Source organism: Epargyreus clarus, unplaced genomic scaffold (assembly GCF_041222505.1).
Source record: "Epargyreus clarus isolate Ecla_fem2 unplaced genomic scaffold, WU_Ecla_fem_2.2 ptg000036l, whole genome shotgun sequence".
Taxonomy (NCBI): domain Eukaryota; kingdom Metazoa; phylum Arthropoda; class Insecta; order Lepidoptera; family Hesperiidae; genus Epargyreus; species Epargyreus clarus.
The window spans coordinates 7,093,037-7,114,503 of record NW_027332241.1 but is presented as its reverse complement, the minus strand read 5'-3'; the positions used below and the strand labels follow the sequence as shown (position 1 = coordinate 7,114,503).

The 21,467-nt window shown below is 34.3% G+C and overlaps 1 protein-coding gene across 1 annotated transcript; it reads left to right on the top strand.

Annotated features, from left to right (window-relative positions):
• Positions 1 to 377: 377 nt before the first annotated feature.
• edl (ETS-domain lacking) lies at positions 378 to 18,191 on the top strand. Its single transcript, XM_073092481.1, has 4 exons — positions 378 to 584; positions 9,341 to 9,450; positions 10,292 to 10,446; positions 16,520 to 18,191. The coding sequence occupies exons 2-4, from the start codon at positions 9,354 to 9,356 to the stop codon at positions 16,586 to 16,588; spliced, it is 321 nt and encodes a 106-aa protein (XP_072948582.1). The 5' UTR covers positions 378 to 584; positions 9,341 to 9,353; the 3' UTR covers positions 16,589 to 18,191.
• Positions 18,192 to 21,467: the final 3,276 nt, after the last annotated feature.

The window sequence follows — 21,467 nt, the reverse complement described above, 5'->3', positions numbered from 1 at the left end:
TAACTGTTCTGTTTATGTATTACGCTCTATTTATATATTGCTATAATTATTATTGAAACTATTACGCATAGAAAAGGAATGTTATTTATCATTTGGTTCTATTTAAACGCTAAATAAATTAATATACTCCATAGCCGGTGCGTATATCTTTAAGTAATTTATTTTGGACTCTACAGAGACGTGTGAAAAATGCTCTTAGTAGCAAGTTTACCAAATACGTAGAACTAACACCTATTAGGCATACTGAATCGAGTATCATTTTTATACTAGGTACGTATTCATACTAGGTACAACCTAATATCATAAAATACCTGTTACTTACATCTGTTCTTGTATATATACCATCGCTAACCAGAATCACTAGTAGTCGCCGTCGGAGCTCTCGCTTCATTCACTCGGGTTTGCGCTCTCAGAGTAAACGCACGCAGATTTCAACCGCTAAAATCGATCATAGATTAATAGGACTTTTTGTGGATTGTGAAATAAATATCAAGAATATTTATAAAAATAGACTGGAGTTAGTGAAAAAGTGAACAGTTTTCGGTGTTTGGATTTCGTCGTGATATATTTGATTCGAATAAGTGGTGAGTTTCCTTAATTTCGTATTTTATGAATTTAATGATAAAATACTTAAATTTACTTTACGTTTTTGTGTAAGTATGTAAGTATCTAAGATAAATAACAATTATACTTGCTATTTGGTTGGTTATTTTCAGTAACATCTATGATAAAAATATATATTACGATAAATATTTTTAATGTTAGAGGGAACTTAAATAATGCATCAACGCAAACATTTGAAAAAAGAACCAAAAAGCAAAACTAATCAAATCAATGTCCCTTATCATAAAATTTTGTAAATATAAAGTCAATAAATGACTTTTTAAATGAAAGAAAGTATCGAAAAAATCAATAACAATGTCGTACTAATCACAAAATATCTATTTTTTCTCGAAGATTTTTTCACAAAATATTTTATTCTTAAATGAATTTTTATTCTTAAATATTAATTAATTTAATAATTCATAATCGTGTAATTTACCATATTAGCATGTAGAGTTATAATCCTTTAACTATATAGCTGATAAATAATGATGATGATGATACAGTATGATAAAGATGGTAAGGAGTGATAACCTAGTGGTTGAAGCTTGACCTTCCGATCGAGAGGTTCGAGGTCCCAATTCCAGGCATATCTGATTTTTAAAAGTTATGGACGTATTAGAAATAAATTATCACTTGCTTCACGTAATGAAGGAAAAATCAAACTTGCGTACTTGAAAGATCTTTAGAAAAATCTCAAAGGTTTGTGAAGTCCAATATGTGCTTGGCCAGCGCGGTGGACTATATCCTTCTCATTCTGAGAGGAGACCCAGCAGTGGGACAGGAATGGGTTAACACGTTAGCTGCGGAACGCGGCTTAAAACACCTCGTCCATGTCTGGTCGTTATAGCGGTAAGAAAAAACTTTAACTTCTCTGTGGTGCGAGAGGCATAACTTCCGTCTGGTTCAGTGTAGGAGAGTGATAACTATATGTTTGTGATGTGCTACTGATTCCTAGTTCTATGGTACACCAACCTAATGTCGGGTTTGTTAGACCTCGTGCCGCACTGAACAAATAATAATGCTAACACAGTGCGGAACGAGGTTGCGAACGCCTCGTTTCCCCACGCACCTCGTACCGCACCCCACGCTAGCTTCACGTGGTTAGTGTTGTGCAACGCAGTCGAGGCTGTCTTTGTGTTGAAAATTATCATGTCGAAACGTTGCCGAAAACAGTTGATCATGGAGGAAGATGAAGAAAAACCGGTTGAAAAATCTGAGCCAAAATCAGAATACAGGAAGATATTTCAAAAACAGGTAAGTCACAAATATACTCTGTCTAGGTGAAAGTCCAGTAGTGAGACTTGGCAGGCTAGGCGTATATCCGTATAGTAAGAAATTACATTATAGATAATTACGTTTCCTCTTATGGTTCAAACAAAAGTTAAGTAGCTACATTATTGATATGGGAAACGTAGGCAAAATCGTTACCGAGTATTCCGATTACTCTTTACCCTAATCTACTCGCTCCTACTTTTCAGAATCCACTGCAAAGAAAGCACATCATCTCGATAAGGGTCCAAAGAAGAAGAGATGAGTCGGATGCTACGAAAAACTCCGCACATTGTTGACATGTCGTGAGGCAGACAAAAAAACAAAAAAAAAATCTCACGGAATGCACTGTTTGCAAAAAACCTTATTGTCTGAAATGTTTCAATGAAAAACATCCATAACTTTTCCCCTTTTTGTATTCATTCTGTCCATAAGGTTGATAAATAAAAACAATAAAATAAAATCGATATTTATTTTCCCATCACTAAATTATATCGAAACCTGCCATTTTTCAGTGCGGGCCGAGGTGCATTAGACCCCACATTTTATTTTACCCATAGAATCTAAACTAACTAATTTGACCAAGGGCGGTGGCAGATCTAGGTTAATCAACTCATTGTTAATAATAATCAAGACAAAAGCCGTCCATTTTATCTTATTTGGCGCCAAAAAAAGGATTTTAGTCTCCTTCGGGCGGTGGGATTTAATACGCCTCGTGCCGCCACAATGTCGGGTATAGGACGAGGTTTAAAACAACTCGTAACGCAGTAATGGAAAGTACAGAAAAATCTGTGCCGCAGGGAACGTGTTAACGATGAAAGGTTTTAAGCAAGAAAGTCTGGTTTGAAGTGTGATAAGATGGACACACAAGGCTCTTTATTATTCATAGGTAACAACGCTATGACCGACCTCATGTAGGACTACTCTTGCCAATTTAGCGACAAAGTCCCTAGAAAATGCGATTTTTGATATTTAACGACAAGAAAGAGTTTTCTGTAACAATAATTTAGCGACACTTGGTGTATAAGTTTATAAATCTTTGCCATTTGAATCCATATTTAAGCCGTTTAGATAACATTTTTGGAGTAGGCAATCATTTTTTCACCGTCAAATTGCCAGTTAAACATTTTTAGTCTACACGAGATTTAGCGAAATGAGATTGTAGAGATTTTTTATTGTAAGTCTAGTGACCATAGATTAGCTAGTGACACAGTTTTTTGGAGATAAAGCACTAAACTCTAATCCTACCTGGGGTCCATTGCAAAAGTACGGCAATGGCCTTGCCTATAGGATTGCAAGCTTCTTTGATACTATTATAACAAAAAATAGACGAACAAAATAGTCTAAAAAGCAAACACGGAAAGATGTCAATAAAACGCAAAAAGTCAAGACAAGGTCTCGGCACTAGGTTTTTAGGTCATGCCACTGTTGGACAATGTGCAAATTGCTTGCAAAACGCTAGATGTCGCCATGTTGCGTTTTTTGTCTGGATTTCTGTATATTTTTTTGTGTAATTTAAAGTTTTAGCAAAGGTATGTACAAACATTTTTGGAATGCTTGTACATTGTCATGCAAGATTGACTTGTTGTAATTATCAATTAAAGTAAGGTGTTTTTTCAGGTTCCATACGCAAAGCGTGAAAATGGAACCTTATTACTCAGCCGCTGTCTAATCGTCTGTCACGTGGCTCTTTATCTTAAACCGTAATAAATATACACTTAATATTTTCTCACAGTATGTATAACGGTGGCCGCAAAATTTTTGCAGAGGTGGCCGCTATAACAACAAATACTAAAACTAAAATAAAAAAAAATTAAAAGTATATGGGTGTCACTATAGCAGAAAACGCTATTTTTAGTGTTTTTCGTTTCATGTATTGAACCGTAATAGGTAAACAGTTCAAATTTTAACAATGCATTCACTTCTATGGCTGCTATGCATCTTACGGTTCCAGAATTAGAGTCATATGACAGACGGACAGACGGAGGCTTAGTACAGTCCACGCCAAGCTGCTAGTCCGCTCTGAAGTTGTTGCGAGCAGGTGTCATACAATTTACTATGGCGACGCGATTCATTTCCATATTCAGAGCGGACTAGCAGTTTTACGCGGTCTATAATAGGATTCTTAATAAAGACCCCAGAAGCCACAAAAAAGATTGTATCAACTTAAATACTAAACACATTATTAGGTCACTATGTAGTTAAATGTAGTAAATTTTAAAAAACAACACCATGATTATTTATTAGGAAAATGCTATTATACAATAAATGAATATTTTTCGGATATATAATAAAACTCTATTTTGATCATAACTGATGACATATTGCACTAATAATAATATCTAAATGAAATGTATGTAATTTTTATCTTTGACATTGATTAAATTTTGTATCATATCATAATTAAATTTTTGGAATTTAAATTAAATTTATGAACATAATTTTTATCATTCACGCTGTAATATTTTTATTTTTTTGTATTTCTTATAATTATTATATGCCCGCTTGCGGCGGGAATGTAGAGGAATATCATTTTATGACTGTACATGTACCTAGCTTACCTACATTCCATAATAAACGAATTTGATTTGATTTGATTTGATTTGACTATACCATGTCTCTGTAGTACCGGAATCAGAATAGGGCCCTGCCTGTCGTAAGAGGCTACTAAAAGGGGGCTTCCGGGGTTGCGGGCGGCAAGAGTGGGAGCTCGAACCGTCCAGCAAGCGACCCCGGGAAGGACGGCGGTATGTGTGGTCGCATACCGTTGTAAACACCAGACGGTGTGGAGAGCGTTTGGGTTTACCTGGGCAGAGCCTGATGGGGCAACACGTTCAGAGGACTCCTGTTGCGTTCCGTTGAAGATCCCGGAGTCATCTTCGCAGCGGTGAGGATGGCCACCGGGGGGGTTTTAGTGCGGTAAAAACCCACATAACCCCATGTTGCTCCCACGACACTAGTTGAAGGTTTCCCCCTCGTCAACAAAAAAAGGCCCTAATACCATTTTCGAAGGTGTGAACAAACAGCGTAAGAAACTCCATAGCTTACATTTGTAGGTCAATTTGTTGTGTACTGTGCAAAGTGTACACTTTCCATTCTATCGAAACATGACGCAAAGCTTTCGATACGGTGTGAACTGATTTGGATGTGTAATAAATGTTTCATTATCTCGAAGTTGCAGTAAAAAACATATGTTTAGATGTTTTAGAAGCATAAAATTAATTCAAGTATGAAGTAATGTTAAACGTTTACGATAGAAAAGTTATTGGCCAAGTGCAAGTCGAATTCACACACGGAGACTTCACAAATTCACACAAGTACCACCAAAATTTTCATATTTTTTATTTGTAGTATTATAGCAGTCATTGAAACAAATACAATTGAACCGTCTACCTGTTACAGTTCATTAGATAAAGCGAAAACGCCGAAAAATTGCCGTGTCTAGTAATTTACCTTTTTTTAAACTATTTTTATATTTAGTATTTTTTGTTATAGCAGCCACCATTACATACTCTGAAAATTTTTCAAGTATCTATTTCAGAATAAAATTAATTTAAAAAAGTAACTATTGATATGAATGAAATTGGCCTCAGATGCGCTGATAACCTTGAGGACTAAGCTGGAACGCCTCAGAAAAGTATGCATACTATTTTTTTTAAACGCTTTCTACACTCACAGCCCCACACTAGGATTCCCTGTGTAGTAGCACCTTCATAGGTGCTGTGGACACACACAGAGACAAATACACAAACACCAGACCCAGAAACAGAAACTTAAATTCATAATTTAGATTTCTGTCTGGCCGAACCCAGGACCCTTTGCGCGTCAGACCGGTCACCTCTTCGCCACGACACTATGTATGTAATACTAATAAATGTTATTATAAGAAAAAAAATCGAACAACTTTTTACTTTTAAAATCCCACAAGAAATCCCAATTCCTTTTCCCACACCAACAGTTAAATCAGAGGAAATCGTTATCTGCCATTGTTTCTGTTTCCCGCCATTACGTTCCCGCCATTACGCCTTTCCCGCGCTCTCGCCACTTCCGTTACTAACAATCGCTTGTTATTAAGTTAGTGTAACATCTTGTACGTCTTTTAAAAGGAACTGTTCATCCGTGTGTGTAAGTTTTATGGGTAGAAGTGTATCATATTTTTATTTAAATTTGTAATTAGTTAGGTAAGCAGTGATAGCTTAATGGTTGAAACGCGGCCTCTACATCGAGGGGTCCGAGGTTCAAATCCCAGGCACGTCTGATTTTTCAATGTTATGTGCGTATTATATAAATTAACTTAACTTGCATTTTGGCTAATTCTATGGCCGAATCCTTCTCATATTAAGAGGAGGCTCGTGCGCAGTGGGACAGTGATGGGTTGATGATGAAGGTTGAAGGTGGTAGAACAATTGGTTCGACTGCGTAGACTTCACCTTAACACTCTTTTTTGCCTCATATTAGCGCTACTGTGTTCTGGTTTGAAGGGTGTGGTAAAGGCGTACTTATCCGAGGCGTTTCAACGTAGTCCTCAGGGGTAGCGGCGCATATATGACCGACCTCTGGTAGAACTCTTATCTTATCAAGGGTTGATTACATAAATATTATGTCTATTAGCCACTTACCATCAAAACTTATTACATGAATTGCTCGGTTGCTATTCAAAAAATAAAAATAAATGCTAAAGATAAAAACTAGCTATCACTCCAGCGGTACCACTGTCATTCTTTTTCTGACATATAGAAGGATGATGCACGCCGATTTATTATAATAAATATATCCAATATGTTGACAAATATCAACATTTGACTATCACTTCATACTAGATTCAAATTTTGAGGTACATAAAATTAGGATAGATTGATTATTAATAAGGGCATCAATATTAATATATCCGCCGTCAAACTTCAAAATTAGCCTAAATAATAAACATCTGCTTAACCATTAACAAAACAATGAAACGTTAAACGTTAGAGGTTTAAAAAAACCGACAATGCATTCCTTTTTCGAATGAACGGAAGTGTTGATTTCCATTATGGCCGTTCGGCGGGAAGACGGCGCGCGCGCTTCCGTTCAAATGACGTACTGTTTTTCGATGTATTTGACATGTGTGGTCGAATGTGTAGCAAGATTGTTTGAAAAAAGTTCTAGTATTTTTTGTTGATTTCCCGGTAGATACTTGCTTGTAATAGTAGTGATAGTCTAGTCGTTACTGAATCGTAACGACCTTTTCGTTAGCTTCCGTAACGACGTCGTTACAACTTTTTGTTAACATCACTAAAGAATTGGTAATGCTTTGTATTTTATATACCTAATGAATTTAAATGCAATTTGATGGCCGTGTCTTTTGGCTAGCCTAGTAGCTGAAAATCAGCTTCTCGAGCGAGGAGTCCGAGGTTCAAATCCCAGACCTCAACACCTGATTTTTAAAACATATGTCATCAACAACCCATTACTGGCCCACTGCTGGTCACGGGTCTCCTCTCAGAATGAGAAGGATTAGGCCATAGTCCACCGCACTGGCCAAGTGCGTGTTGGTAGACTTTACATACCTTTGAGATTTTTTTTAAATAAGTCTCTCAGGTATGCAGGTTTCCTCACGATGGTTTTCCTTCACCGTTTAAGCAAGTGATAATTAATTTCTAATACGCACATAACTTTTAAAAATCAGAGGTGCCTGGGATTTGAACCTTGGACCCCTCGATCGAAGGCCCAGTTTCTTAACCACTAAGTTACTGTATTTTGCAAAGCTATGTGCGTATTACAAATTAATTATCAATTGCTTTAATAGCGAAGGAAAGCAACGTGAGGAAGCCGGCACACCTGATAGATTAATCATAGATTAGTAAAGATACTTCGCCGCCTTGAAATTGAATGAAGCCACAAACGGTTTATTTTAGTAAGTTCTTTTTTTGAATTCTTGACCAATAAAAACATTTTTAGAGAAAATTTACGAATAATTAATTAATACTGCGTAATAAATAAATAATTATTTCAAATATTTTAGGGACATTTTACCGTGCTAAAACGTCCCTAAAATATTTGAAACGTGGCAAAACTTTTTTACGCAACTACTTCAATTCTCAAAACTGGGTACATTTTCTTGTTAGGAGTGAGTAATCTTTACTAATCTATGAGATTAATATACAAAAGTTTCAGAGATTAAATCTACCAATTCGCACTTGGCCAACACGGTGGACTGTGGCCTAATCCTTCTCATCTAACGATATATTATTTAATAAAACCTATACATCCACAATCATATTGTTATGTCAAACATTTGAACATATAATTCACAATAGATTCGGAAGTGACACAAAAATCGGGAAATGAGCGAACATTGAATAGTGAAGTTAGCCGCGGAAACCGCGCTCATTCTACAACCGGAAACCGGATGTGGGTCACGCGTCCGTACTAATGACGGATCAAAATGGCGGCTATTATGCAATTATGTGGAGGATGTTTTCTTTTATTGACTGTATGGCCGGGGGGTAACGGATTCCGGATGAAATTTATTTGCAAATTACATACTTTTTGGCGCCTTTTTGTTAAATCATCATCAACCCATTACTGTCCCACTGCTGGGCACGGGTCTCCTCTCAGAATGAGAAGGATTAGGCCATAGTCCACCGCGCTGGACAAGAGGTAGACATCAAATACCTTTCGATTTTCTTATATAAAGCTCTCAGGTATGCAGGTTTCTCACGATTTTCCTTCGCCGTTAAAACACGATAACTGATTTATAATACGCACATAACATAAAAATCAGAGGTGCAAATCTGGATTCGAACCTTTTACCCGTTTTAGATTTAAATTGTGACCTAACTAACTATCCTAAGTAGACATTGACAACTATATAATTTGTTGTATTTACTCATCTATTCATCAGCGACCTTGCACCGAATAACAATGCTTCCTGGTTTAGGTATTTACTAAATAGTAAATAGCGTGAAGCATTCCGGCTATTACAATTGATAAAGGGATTTTTATTATTATTGAATTTATGCGAACCTACTTCTGTAGGCTTTGGGAGTGGAAAATAATCGGCCAAGTGCGAATCGAACTCGTATTTTCAAGTCGGTCTATTTCTGTTTAGGAGGCTCTATCCTTGTGACAGACAGACAAGAAACGGAGACTTAGTAATAGGGTTCCTTTTGGGTACGGTACCCTAAAAATAATGAAAACCTTTTGTAATAGACGCTTACGCTGTAACATTTTATTTTCGGCATTTCACTCGTTTTTTTTGCATTTTTGATAATTATTACCATTGCCACTTATTTTAAATGTTAAAAAATTGCGGGAATCTATATGCCTGATTAGAATCTCATATTTCTTTATTTATTCCACAATATAGTTTAAATTTTTTTTATTTATTCTACAATTATCCGCAATGCCGAAATTCCACTTTTTTACTTTGAACGAATGTCGTAAATCTATATCCCTTAGTAAAATGTAAATCATTTATTTCCAGATTTATCAGCAAGATGCCGACTCAAGCTCGTTGCGACCGCGTCCCGCCGACAGATGGCGTGTGGGGCGCCATTGACTTAAGAGTGCTACAAGAAGACGACTTACCTCTCGGTTAGTAATTATTTTATACGTTTAAAAGTACTAAACAAGCATGCAGTCCACCTGATGGTAAGGCTACTGCCGCCCATGGACATATGTAATCAACCACAGATAGGATTAGACTCCTACTTGATGTCGGCCACAGATGCGCCGCTACCTGAGGACTAAGCTGGAACGCCTCGGAAAAGTCTGTCTCCCTTACCACACCCTTCAAACCGGAACACAGCAGCGCTTAACACTGTTGTTATGAGGCAGAAATAGGTGTGGCGCGCAAAGGGTCACGAGTTCGATCCCCGGCCAGCCAGATATCTAAATAACGAATTTAGGTTTCTATTTCTGCGTCTGGGTATTTGTGTACTTATATGTGTGTGTGTGTCCATAGCACCCACGATATAAGGAATCTTAGTGTAGGGCTATGAGTGTAGAAAGCGTTTATCTTATATATAGAATTCTCGTGTCACAATGTTAGTTACCGGACTCCTCCGAAACGGCTTTAGCGATTTTTAAAAAATGTGATATGCATATTCAGTAGGTCTGAGAATCGGCTACTATCTATTTTTCATACCCCTAAGTGATAAGGATTGTTCACCCTTAACATTATTTTATTTATATGGCAACACAACGTTTGCCGGGTCAGCTAGTAATATCAATAATAAAAAGATTGTTTTCATTAACAGGTCCTCGTTTCTTTTTTAAAAATTCAAATTCAAATTCATTTATTCAAAATTGATTCACATAGAATACTTTTTGAAAGTCATCAAACTACCACCGCTTCGGAAGGTGTTTCGCTATGGAGAACAAGCGGCGTAAGAAAGTCCATAAAAATATATAATAAAATCATGTGTACCAACAGATCCTCGAACCTGGGGCCGTGCGGAGGTGGGCTCGTGGGTGTCCCGGCGCGGAGGGCTCCCGGAACGGTTCCCTATGAACGGGAAGGCCCTTTGCCTGATGTCGAAGGACATGTTCGCGAGCCGAGTGCCCCGCGCTGGACACGTGTTGCATCAGGTTTGTTACTGGCATTTACCATTTGTTTCACCGAATAAGTGGTTTAACTGTAGATGGCGTTAGCGCGCGGACTAAGGAGGAAGGGGCAGTCCGCCCAGGGGCCCCCGGTTTGGGGGCCCCTAAACACAATTCCAAAAAAAAATCGTACGAACCGCCATCTCTGAAATACGTATTTGTCGGCAAATAAGACGTTGTCTATGAGACATTTGCAATTTTGTAAAATCTAATCTTTTTTTTTATAATGTAAGAGAAGCAGACGAGCATGCAGTCCACCTGATGGTAAGTGGCTACTGCCGCCCATGGACATCTGTAATCAACCCCAGTTAGGATTAGATATTCCTACCTGAGGTCGGCCACAGATGCGCCGCTGCCCTTAACGACTGAGCTGGTACTCTGAAAAGTATGTCTCTTACCACACTTCAAACCAGAACGCAGCAGCGCCTAACACTGCTGTTATTAGGTAGAAATAGGTGTGGTTTTCCACACTGGGGGGCCTCCATTCAATCACAGTATAAGGATATAGATATTTGTACTGTGATTCAACTTTCCGCCCTGGCCCTCCGACGACCTTAGGCGTTGGTTTAATTTTTTCGCTACAAATATTGGGGTTATTATATTTATATATTATTGCAATTAAATGCAAATTAGTAATAGTAAATCTGTTTTTTTTTTATAATATGGACATCTGTAATCAACAACAAATAAGATTAGATACCTACCTGAGGTCGGCCACAAATGCGCCGCTACCCCTGAGGACTAAGCCGGATTGCCTCGGAAAAGTATGTCTCTTACCACACTTCAAACCAGAACACAGCAGCGCTACACTGCTGTTATAACAGAAATAGGTGTGGCGGTGGTGCCGGAGTCGTACCACAAAGGGTACCACACACCATCTTCAAATAGTACTTAGCTTCTTTTTATTTTGTTACTTATGTAAGCTGTATGTTGGGAATAGGCCACAGGAGAACGAGAAAATAAACTATGAAATATAATAAAATAAAATTCACTCCAAAAAGATACTTTTTATTATATCGAATCATTGACAGAATGACAAATTAGAAGAAGTAAAAATATATGTTTTTCAGCTGCCAGCTTTATCATATATAACCTACTTGAATATTATACATTATAAGAGGCTTGAGTTTTTGCTATATTCCAACAGCCTCCCTCAAAAATTCAAGTATAAAACAATTTATAAATACGTTCTTTGCAGAACACTTCTTGAATGTCATTACATCTACCACCACTTCACTAGGTGTTTCGTTATGGAGAAGAAGCGGCGAAAGAAACTCCATAACACACATCTTTTTACAATAAATATAAATGTTTTTACAATGGCAAACTTAACCATGGCACATGTGGAGCTGAAGATACTTCAGACCACATCGATTTATCAGTCAAATATACAAAGAAAACTTCAAACAAAACCTTATACTCGTACTCTGCTTTAGCTGATGAGACTGCGACAGTGTCTACATTGTTTTCGTGTGTTTCACGAAATTATGCAGTTTTAATTACTTTGAACAAATAGTTTCTAATACTATGTTTGTGCGTCTCGTCGCGTTCTCAGTTTCTCAGTCAGAGTCCACATAAGCAATAATTAACTACTTATAATTACAGCTTTCATTGATTAGGTTTAACTATTTATATCTTTTATATAACATTAAAAGATGTATTAAATATTTACACATTTAAGACAAAAAATCTGGATGCGTTTACATTTACTTTTACATTTCTATACAAAGTAGTAACTTTAATTTAACTCTACAATGTGCACCATGGTATAAGTCAGTATTTAATACTGAATAATTTATAAGGAAAGTGATTAGGATAAATTACACTTATAGAATATTTTTAACACATTTTGCACATTAGTAGACTGATTAAGTGATATTGTATTTGCTATTCTTTCAACATCTATATCAAGAAATTATGTTATTTATTTTGTATTTGTAATATAAATTATTTGCATTAAAATGTTTTTGCAAATTTATAATGCTTATTTTGTTGAAATTATTAAACCATATACATACGTGTGGGACTATACATATATCTTATTCTATACATATATCTATTCTTATCCGTATTAATTTATCTTATATAGGTATATTTAAACATTTATCTACATGCATCTGCATGAGAATGTACCTTTAAGAGTTTTTAAACCCTATATTTAAGTATAACATGAAGACGTTCAAACCAAAGCCGAGATGTCTGCTTTAAGCCGTTAAAGCTTTTATTTAATTTACTTACTTTATTATCTTTAGGCAACCTTCTTTATCTTTAGCAACCTTGACCTTCTGGTACTACCATATAAATATTCTCTGTATGAAAACCATTATAATATATTTTTCTAATTATATCAAATGAAATTTACAAAGGTAGTATTTTCGTCCATATGCTGTACATTTAAATCTATATAAATGTAGTAAATCTGGCTATTTGTGCGAACGTTACATCTTAATCCTGTAAAATTTCTTACTGAAACTGAATTTCTTAGTGAAACTTCGAGCAACTAAACGAGCTTTGTTATTTTTTTCTGATTTACCTACTTAGTTCATTATTATTTGTGGTAAATACCCACTTGCAACTAATAATGTTAACATATTTAGGTCTGTAAACAAAATATCAGATTTGATTGCTCCTTTGTGGCTTAATTTCACTTTGTACTGCTTTTCACCATTGAATAGGCACCTTAAAATACCTTTAAATTATTTAGGTAATTATTGCAAAGTACTTAATAAAGATCAGCTATCAGGATTGTGCATCCGTATATAATAATTCAGGGATTGATCAAGTATTTAATAGTTATTGTTGACGCATTATCATTTAAGGAATGTTGTTGTTAGCTTTCAATTAGTTTCGCCGAATCAGAGTCAGGCTTTCTAAATTTTATATTGATATGTAATGCTCAATGTTTGTTGTCATTATTTTCAATATTTAATTCATCAACTACATGATCTGCTTAGCAGCTATGGACATTTCATTACTTTTAATATTTAATAATGTATATCCATTAAAATCTTTACCAACTAGGCTGGATCTAAAATATTTACACGCTTTTTATTAGCTTCACCTGTATGTTTGTATGTTTGTAACCGACTTCTTTGGGCGCGATTTTGACCCACTTTAAACGGCCAGACTTCGTTCAAACTTTGTACATTTATTTCACAATTATACTATTTACTGTTCCTTAATTGATTCCTAGATTCATTTAGATTTTCTACTTTTTAGTTAATTTTATCATAAAAGCGTGTTTTTTAGTTTTTTGAACCATATTTATTTTATCTTTAATCTTGCTAACTGTGTTACGAACGTAGCAGTAGCACCAAAACATTTTCATATGATCGATTTTGTTTTTACCTTGCCACAATTTACATGGTGTTTTATTTATTTATTATCAGAGCTTTAGTGGGGAATATGTATATTTTTATAAATATAAGTAGGTATATGACTGTTGTAACAGCTTCACCCCAAAAGCTTTATTTAATTTCGCATTTACAACCATTTCGGTTAATATACGATTCATTTGCTCTGTTTCACCATTTTATTGTGTTTTATAAGGTAAATTTTAATGATACATAATTATCTTGCCAACAAAAATTCCTTAAGTTCATTATTTCAGAAATATATTCTCGATCATTATCATAATGTAAATGAATAATGTTACTATAGGATACATTTTCACTTTTAGACTTTTAAAATGATACTTATTTCCCATTTAAAATACATGTAACATAAAGACAATTTTTGTCATCAAAGGAAGTCGACGTTATCGAATCGCAAACATCACAGTGAATAATAAAAAAAGATGTTTATTTTTTTTTACCATTAGCTGGTCAGTCTTGACTTTTAGAAATTCAAGATCACAGATTACATATAAGTATTCAAGATTGTCACATGACGGTCAATAATAAAATCTTTAAAAATATTCAAATTTCATCAACCCATTTATTGTCCCACTGCTGGGCATGAGTCTCCTATCAGAATGAGAAGGTTTAGGTCATAATTCATCGCGTTAGCCAAGTGAGTATTGGTAGACTCACATACCTTTCAGATTTTTTATTATATAAATCTTTCAGGTGTAGAAGATTTCTTCACGATGTTTTCCTTTACCTTTTAAGCAAGTAATAATTAATTTCTAATACACACATAACTTTGAAAAAATTCAGAGGTGATTGCCTGGGATTTGAACCTCGGACCCTTCGTTAGACAGGTCGAGTTTCTTAACCATTAGGCTATCACTGCTATTCAAATTTAATTTCTGTTTATTCAAATGACTGTTTGTGCCATAACTAATACGATTTCTAACTTTGAATTAAGTTTATTTTATACTGTGATCTATCATTTTATGAAAAATAATGATACTATCATCCTTTATACTACATATTAGACATTTACTATTTTTATAAATATGCCCTTCATTTTTTAATAACCGGCACATACCTTTTATTATTCAATTCGATTTACTAAGAAGCTGCATAGGTACAGCTTAAGTTCCATAGAACTAAAGTTCCACAGAACTTTCGGTGAATAGTATAGAATTTTAAATTCTTTGTTTTTTACCTTTACCAAATCTTTAGCTCCTCCAATTTTGAATGTAGTCTGTCATTTGACACATATAAATTCTTTGTATTTTCAAAGTGATCAGAGTTTTCAAATCTAAAAGAAAAACAAGTGTCAGGGTTAGAATTGGAACAAAAATCAAATAAATTTCATTTTTAAGACATAAAAGCGAAACTGTCCTTATTTTTATTTGCAGTGTCCAATGCATTTACAGTTATATAGCTACTACTGTCTCCATTTTGTTGCAATTAGGTACTTGATATAATGACTGTTAGCATCAGTAATAGCGACGGGTTCAGATCGCAAAAAATATAATTTTTACACCAACAGTTTCCATGATAAAAATTCATATTAGCTTGTGGATCTGCATGATGTAGTAAGTATTCTTGTAGTAGTTTACACGTTTTTCTATATTAAAATTTATATTTTTACAAGCGTGTGATATTTGAAGTTCAGTTGTTTCAGGTCTCAATTTTACTTTGAACATTTTGAATGTATTCATTGAATCTAAAAGATGAGACATTGAATTATATGCATTCCGTCGATTCGTTTCATCCTTTGATCCATAATCCGTCGATCCATTTCATCCATTGATCCATTTAATCAAGTTTAGCACCAAGTTAGTGATCATATTACTCAATCATTAAAATAAGTTGTATCAGCGTTTGATATCTGGTCGCAATTCCAAATTAAGTTGTTTCTTACGCAGTCAAAATAATTGTGTAGCCAAAAAAATTCTCCATTCGTAATTTTATTTAAGTCATCCATTATTGTTTTCGCCGTAGACAGTATTGGTTTAGACACTTATATATTATTGTTTGCCATCGCCGTTCGCCATCAAACATTTTTCATGTGTCTTTTTCTTCCGCGACTCCATGTTTGAAATATTACATAAATTTTATACTTAGTAGATGATTATATTTTTCAATATTTTACGATAGCGTAGCCTGGGCCCATAACCTGTTGGGAATAGGCCACAGGAGAACGAGAAAATAAACTATGAAATATAATAAAATAAAATTCACTCCAAAATAGTACATTACAATACGAGGACGAAAAATTTTTTTCTGACAAGTGTGAGTTTGCAGGCCGAGCCGCAGGCGAGGACTGCAATCACACGAGTCAGAAAAACATTTTTCGTCCGCGTGTTGTATAAAATTTTATATTACGGGGTCGGAAATGGGGGTTTTGCGCACGCGAAGCGTGCGTAAAACGTCAATTTACGCACGCCGTGATATAAAGATACTTTTTATTATATCGAATCATTGACAGAATGACAAATTAGAAGAAGTAAAAATATATGTTTTTCAGCTGCCAGCTTTATCATATATAACCTACTTGAATATTATACATTATAAGAGGCTTGAGTTTTTGCTATATTCCAACACTGTATGTTTGCCAATTAAATAAATAGAGTTTGTAATCGCTCTAAAATCTAAACTAAAATTAAACATTTACCTATGGTATAGAATATATTATTTTAATACATTTTTTTCCTTGTTCACAGGATTTCAGACGTCGTCTGGCGAAAGCGTTAGCTTTGCAAGAGTTCCTTGAAAAGATGGCAACCAAATAAAAGAAATACCAAAAATATATACATAGTTCTATAGGCTTATATCACACTTGTATCTTAATAGAATATCTACTGATTTGGAGGTTGCTTTTGCGTTTAAATGTGAAAAACGGTATTACTGTATTAATATTATTTTAACAATAAAATCTACGCTTGAATGGCAATCCTTATTACGTAAGTAAAATTTACAGGAATAATTCTGATTTTTACAAAAAATTATATAATTGCATAAATGTTGGATTAAAAATATTTCTATGTATGTATGTGAAATAATTTCAATCAAAATATTGTATAATTTTATTGTTATTTTTTTAATATTTAAACTTTTCACTACTCTATGCAATGTTGCGTAGTAAGGATTGCCATTCAAGCGTCTAAATTTGATTTAAAAATAAAATAGTACTAAATTTGTCACAATTATGTTATTTCTGGACATATAATGTAGCAAACGATCATACAGTCCACCTGATGGTAAGTCACTGTATGGACTGTAACCAACTCCATATAGAACAGGTTCTACCTGAAGCCGATCACATCCGTAAGACGGCCGCCTCATGTAATCATACAATAATATAATTGATCAAGTGAGATTCGAGTCGCACATCGAGTGTTCCATACTATCAGACAAACAGCGGAGGCTTTGTAATAGGGTTCTGTACCCAGTGGCGGACTAAGGGTGTCGGAGGCCCGAGGCGGAAAGTTGAATGGAGGCCCCCAAATGTGTAAAATGACAAATGTATCATAGAATTATTCGCCTGTGATTCGGTGACCTATTATTTTTTCGCTGAGTGATACACATTTCATATATTGTTTGGTTCTGACGACCGTTTTTAGTCACTGTGTTTGGAGGCCCCCCTAGGATCGGAGGCCCGGGGCGAACCACCCCTTCCGCCCAATTAAGTCGCTAGAGTCTGTACCTAATGGGAAAAAATGGAACCCTAGTACTAAGACTTCGCTGTCTGTCACAGGGCTCTATCTCCTGAACCTTAATATACACTTGAAATTTTTACAGAGTATATAATGGTGCCCACTATAACAACAAATACAAAAAAAAATGTTGATGGTACGGAACCCTCGGGGTACAAATTCGACTCGAATTCTAAAAACTATCTATTCTTAATACAAGTTATATCTTAAATAGTGTTATGTTCCTATTCACTTAACATATTATACTTTAGTTAAATAGTTTTAATTTGTATATTTTGGTTTTATTTATAAGTTTTTGTAGTAATTATAGGTTATTTCTTCATAATTGGTTGAATAATTCCTTATTCTGATGTCATGTGATTACGCAAATATTTCGCACAACTTTTATATTTATTTTATTGTAAAAAACAACATTTTTTTATTAATAAGTGTTGTAAATCTGTTTCTAGCATTACCAGTTTTATTATTGTAGCGAAATCTTTGTTAAATTCATGTAATTAAATAGTTAAACACATTTTAACAATTTTCTAAGGATTTTTAGTTAAATTTATGTTTATGTACAGTTATTGTTAAAATGTGAATGACATCTTTTTATAAGTTCATACTTACGTATGAATACGTTCATATGAAAAGCAGCTTCTCGCTTCTCGCGGCTTCTCAATTGCGAGCTCCGAGGTTCAAATCCAGGCACACATCTCTATTATCAAAGTTATATGCATATAAGAAATTAATTATCACTTGCAAAAAAAAAAGAGTTTTCAAAGGTATGTAAGGTATGTGAAGTCTACCAATACGCACTTGTCCAGCGCGGTGGACTATGGCCTAATCCTTCTCGTTATGAGAGGAGACCCGTGCCCAGCAGTGGGACAGTAATGGATTTTTGACGATAAGTTTATATGTGTAACTTGTGTCAATGAAACTTGTAACTCAAAGCGATATTTCTATTCTAATTTTACAAAAGATTTTCTTAACTTCATAAGTCGTCAATTTGAGTTACAATTTTTATTGAAACAAGTAATTCATATATTGTATAACTAGAAGGCACTTCTTTATTTTTTCTTTGTATAAAGCTAAATCAGTATTATTGATACCAATTTGAAAATTATACAATGTTATTATAAGTACCTACAATAATCATTTACTGTAATATACCACATATCAAAATAACCAAATCCTTGCTTCAATTTGAGTGTATCAAACACGGCGTCTACATACTCGTCATTGTTCGGCGAGCTACTCGGCGTATCTAAATGTTACATAAGATTCACCTTTTTTATGTCTAATTCCTAAAAACTAATTTTAAGGAATTTTTGAAATGTGTAAATTATTAAACAAAATAAACTTTCTAAAATAGGTCCTGAAAATAAAATTTAAGGCTGTTTATAGTGTAACGATTATCAAATTAACTTTTAACAAATTTTTTCCTCATTTAGTCGTACGTATTTAACAGGCTTATGTTGACTTTTGTTATAAAAATTGAATTTTCATGAAATGCGACGTATAATAATAATTTTATTTAGTTTAGTATTTCTAGTCAAGTCAGGGTGTAAATAAAGACATTGTAAATATTAGTCTATAATTTTTTCGTAAACCCTTCTTCATAATAGAATCTTATATGATTTTACTCCGGCGGCACCACCGTCACACCTATTTCTGCTATAACAGCAGTGTTAACTCTGCTGTGTTCTAGTTTGAATTGTGGTAAGGGAGACATATTTTCCGAGGTGTTCCAGCTTAGTCCTCAGGGATAGCGCCGCATCTGTGGTCGACCTCAAGTAGTACTCAAATCCTATCTGGGGTTGATTACAGATGTATATGAGCGACAGTGGCCATTTATCATCAGGTGGACTGCATGCTCGTTCGATCACAATATAATGCTGAAAAGGGTTGTCAAAAGGTGAAATAAATAAATATTTTTCTAAAACATTAAAACTTTATTGACTTATTACTAAAATGGTAAGGCATTTGAAGGCTGGACGTGTTTTGTACTTTAACAATATTTTGAAAAAAATCTGCGACAATTTGTTTTAAAAAACGAAAAATAAAGTCGACTACTCACTGTTAGACGGATTACTCAACTAATATAAACTAGAGAAATAAAGCTAACTATTCACTGTTAGACGAATTTCTCCGATACCTTAAAAACCAATATAAACTAGAAAAATAAAGCTGACTATTCACTGCTTGACAATTTTTTATAATAAAAAGTACCAAATTACGAATATTTTTCATAGTTTTTTTTATCAATATTTTCTTAATGTGAATGTAATTAGTGAAACAAAATGTCGCAGAATTTTCGTAAATGAGAAAAACTTTAACTATTATATTACACAATAATATTGTCCTTATATTATATTGTACAGGCCGTTACAATTATGATTTCACTTGCGTTAATAATATTACAACCACTTAACACAAAATAATTATGGTTTCATCCCCAATTTAGTCAATTTAAGTTACACCCGGTAATTTTTTGCACAAATACTTGTGGCGACTTCCCGCTACTCGTCAAGAGATGGCGCTAAACGTATTCTGAATCACGCTGTCGACATGTTTGCATGTATACAAGCTGTGAACCGATACTGTCGGAGCACGGCCGCTGTCCGGACATCACCTAGCACACAGGGAGATCCCTTCCCGTTGCCAAAGTGGTAGTTCTAGAAGTGGAAGTAGGAACGCGCCACATGCAATTCGATAATATACACTCCTAAATATCGATATTAATTCGATATCATAGAAAACTTAAAATATATTTTATAGTAATCAAATAATGAAAATAAAGGATTTTGTCGGCAAAAAGTTTTTTTGATTAATTTATGAATAGACGATAATATTGTGTGAAATATTCGATATTATCGCCCGTAGACATTTTCGTGCCCTCAAAATAAAAATCGATATTTTTATCGATGTTTTCCAATTCCAAAAATCTCATCCCGCACCTATATAGAATGACCTCTGAATCTAGTTATATTTTTTCAAATTGGCGACTTTTGATGGTATCTTCGGTCCCATAGAAAAATGTTAATGTTTTTTGTGGTTGTAATATCAATTAACGCAATCCTTCTTACTGCAATACACATCTTATTACAAATTCAGCAATTTATAGCTTCTAACTAAATAATGTATCCATTATATAACCTTTGTACATTTATTCTTGATATTTCATTATTTAAATAACAGTATTTATTATAATTGGGATTTTCTTTCTAAGAGTTTTAGGAAGGTTACATTGATCGCAGCTTTAAAAAAATACATAAAATCCGTTATTAAAAATCTATCCACTCTTAAGAAAAGATCGAAATTAACCAATGACTAATATGAAGAAATTGGCAAATGTCCTTTGATATTTCGCAAAACAATGGATAGATTGATTATAAATAACGGACGTCAATCTTAGTTCGAGGCTGTTAAAGATACTAAAGCTCTTAAAGCCCAAATAATTATGTTTATATGTAGTTAAGTTGTCTTATAAAAGTCGCAAAGTCGCACTCTCGTACGTCTCGTGGGCGTGCCGCCTTACTGACACATCTCAAAGAAAATCTTATAGAAGTTTCCACTTCAATAGAATTACAAAAAAAAATACATAAACACATTATTAGTTCCTAAATTTCCCGCTAGAGGCTCTGCCATCGCCCAATTGCAATAAATACTTTTATTTTAACACAATATTTCACGATTACGTTAATAATAATGTATTTTATATATATAATGATATCACAAAAACCTTAACATCTTCATACGAACATAAGGACTGTACAATTAACGTGATATGTTCATAATTATTGTTTATATGTGTGTACAGTATCTAATATTAATTAATTGATTTTTAATATTTATTTATGTGCACGTAATATTTTAAACAAGTTTTTTTTTTATATAATGCGTTATATATTTTTGAGAATATAGGAGTAGCAGACGAGCATGCAGTCCACCTCATGGTAAGCTACTGCTGTAC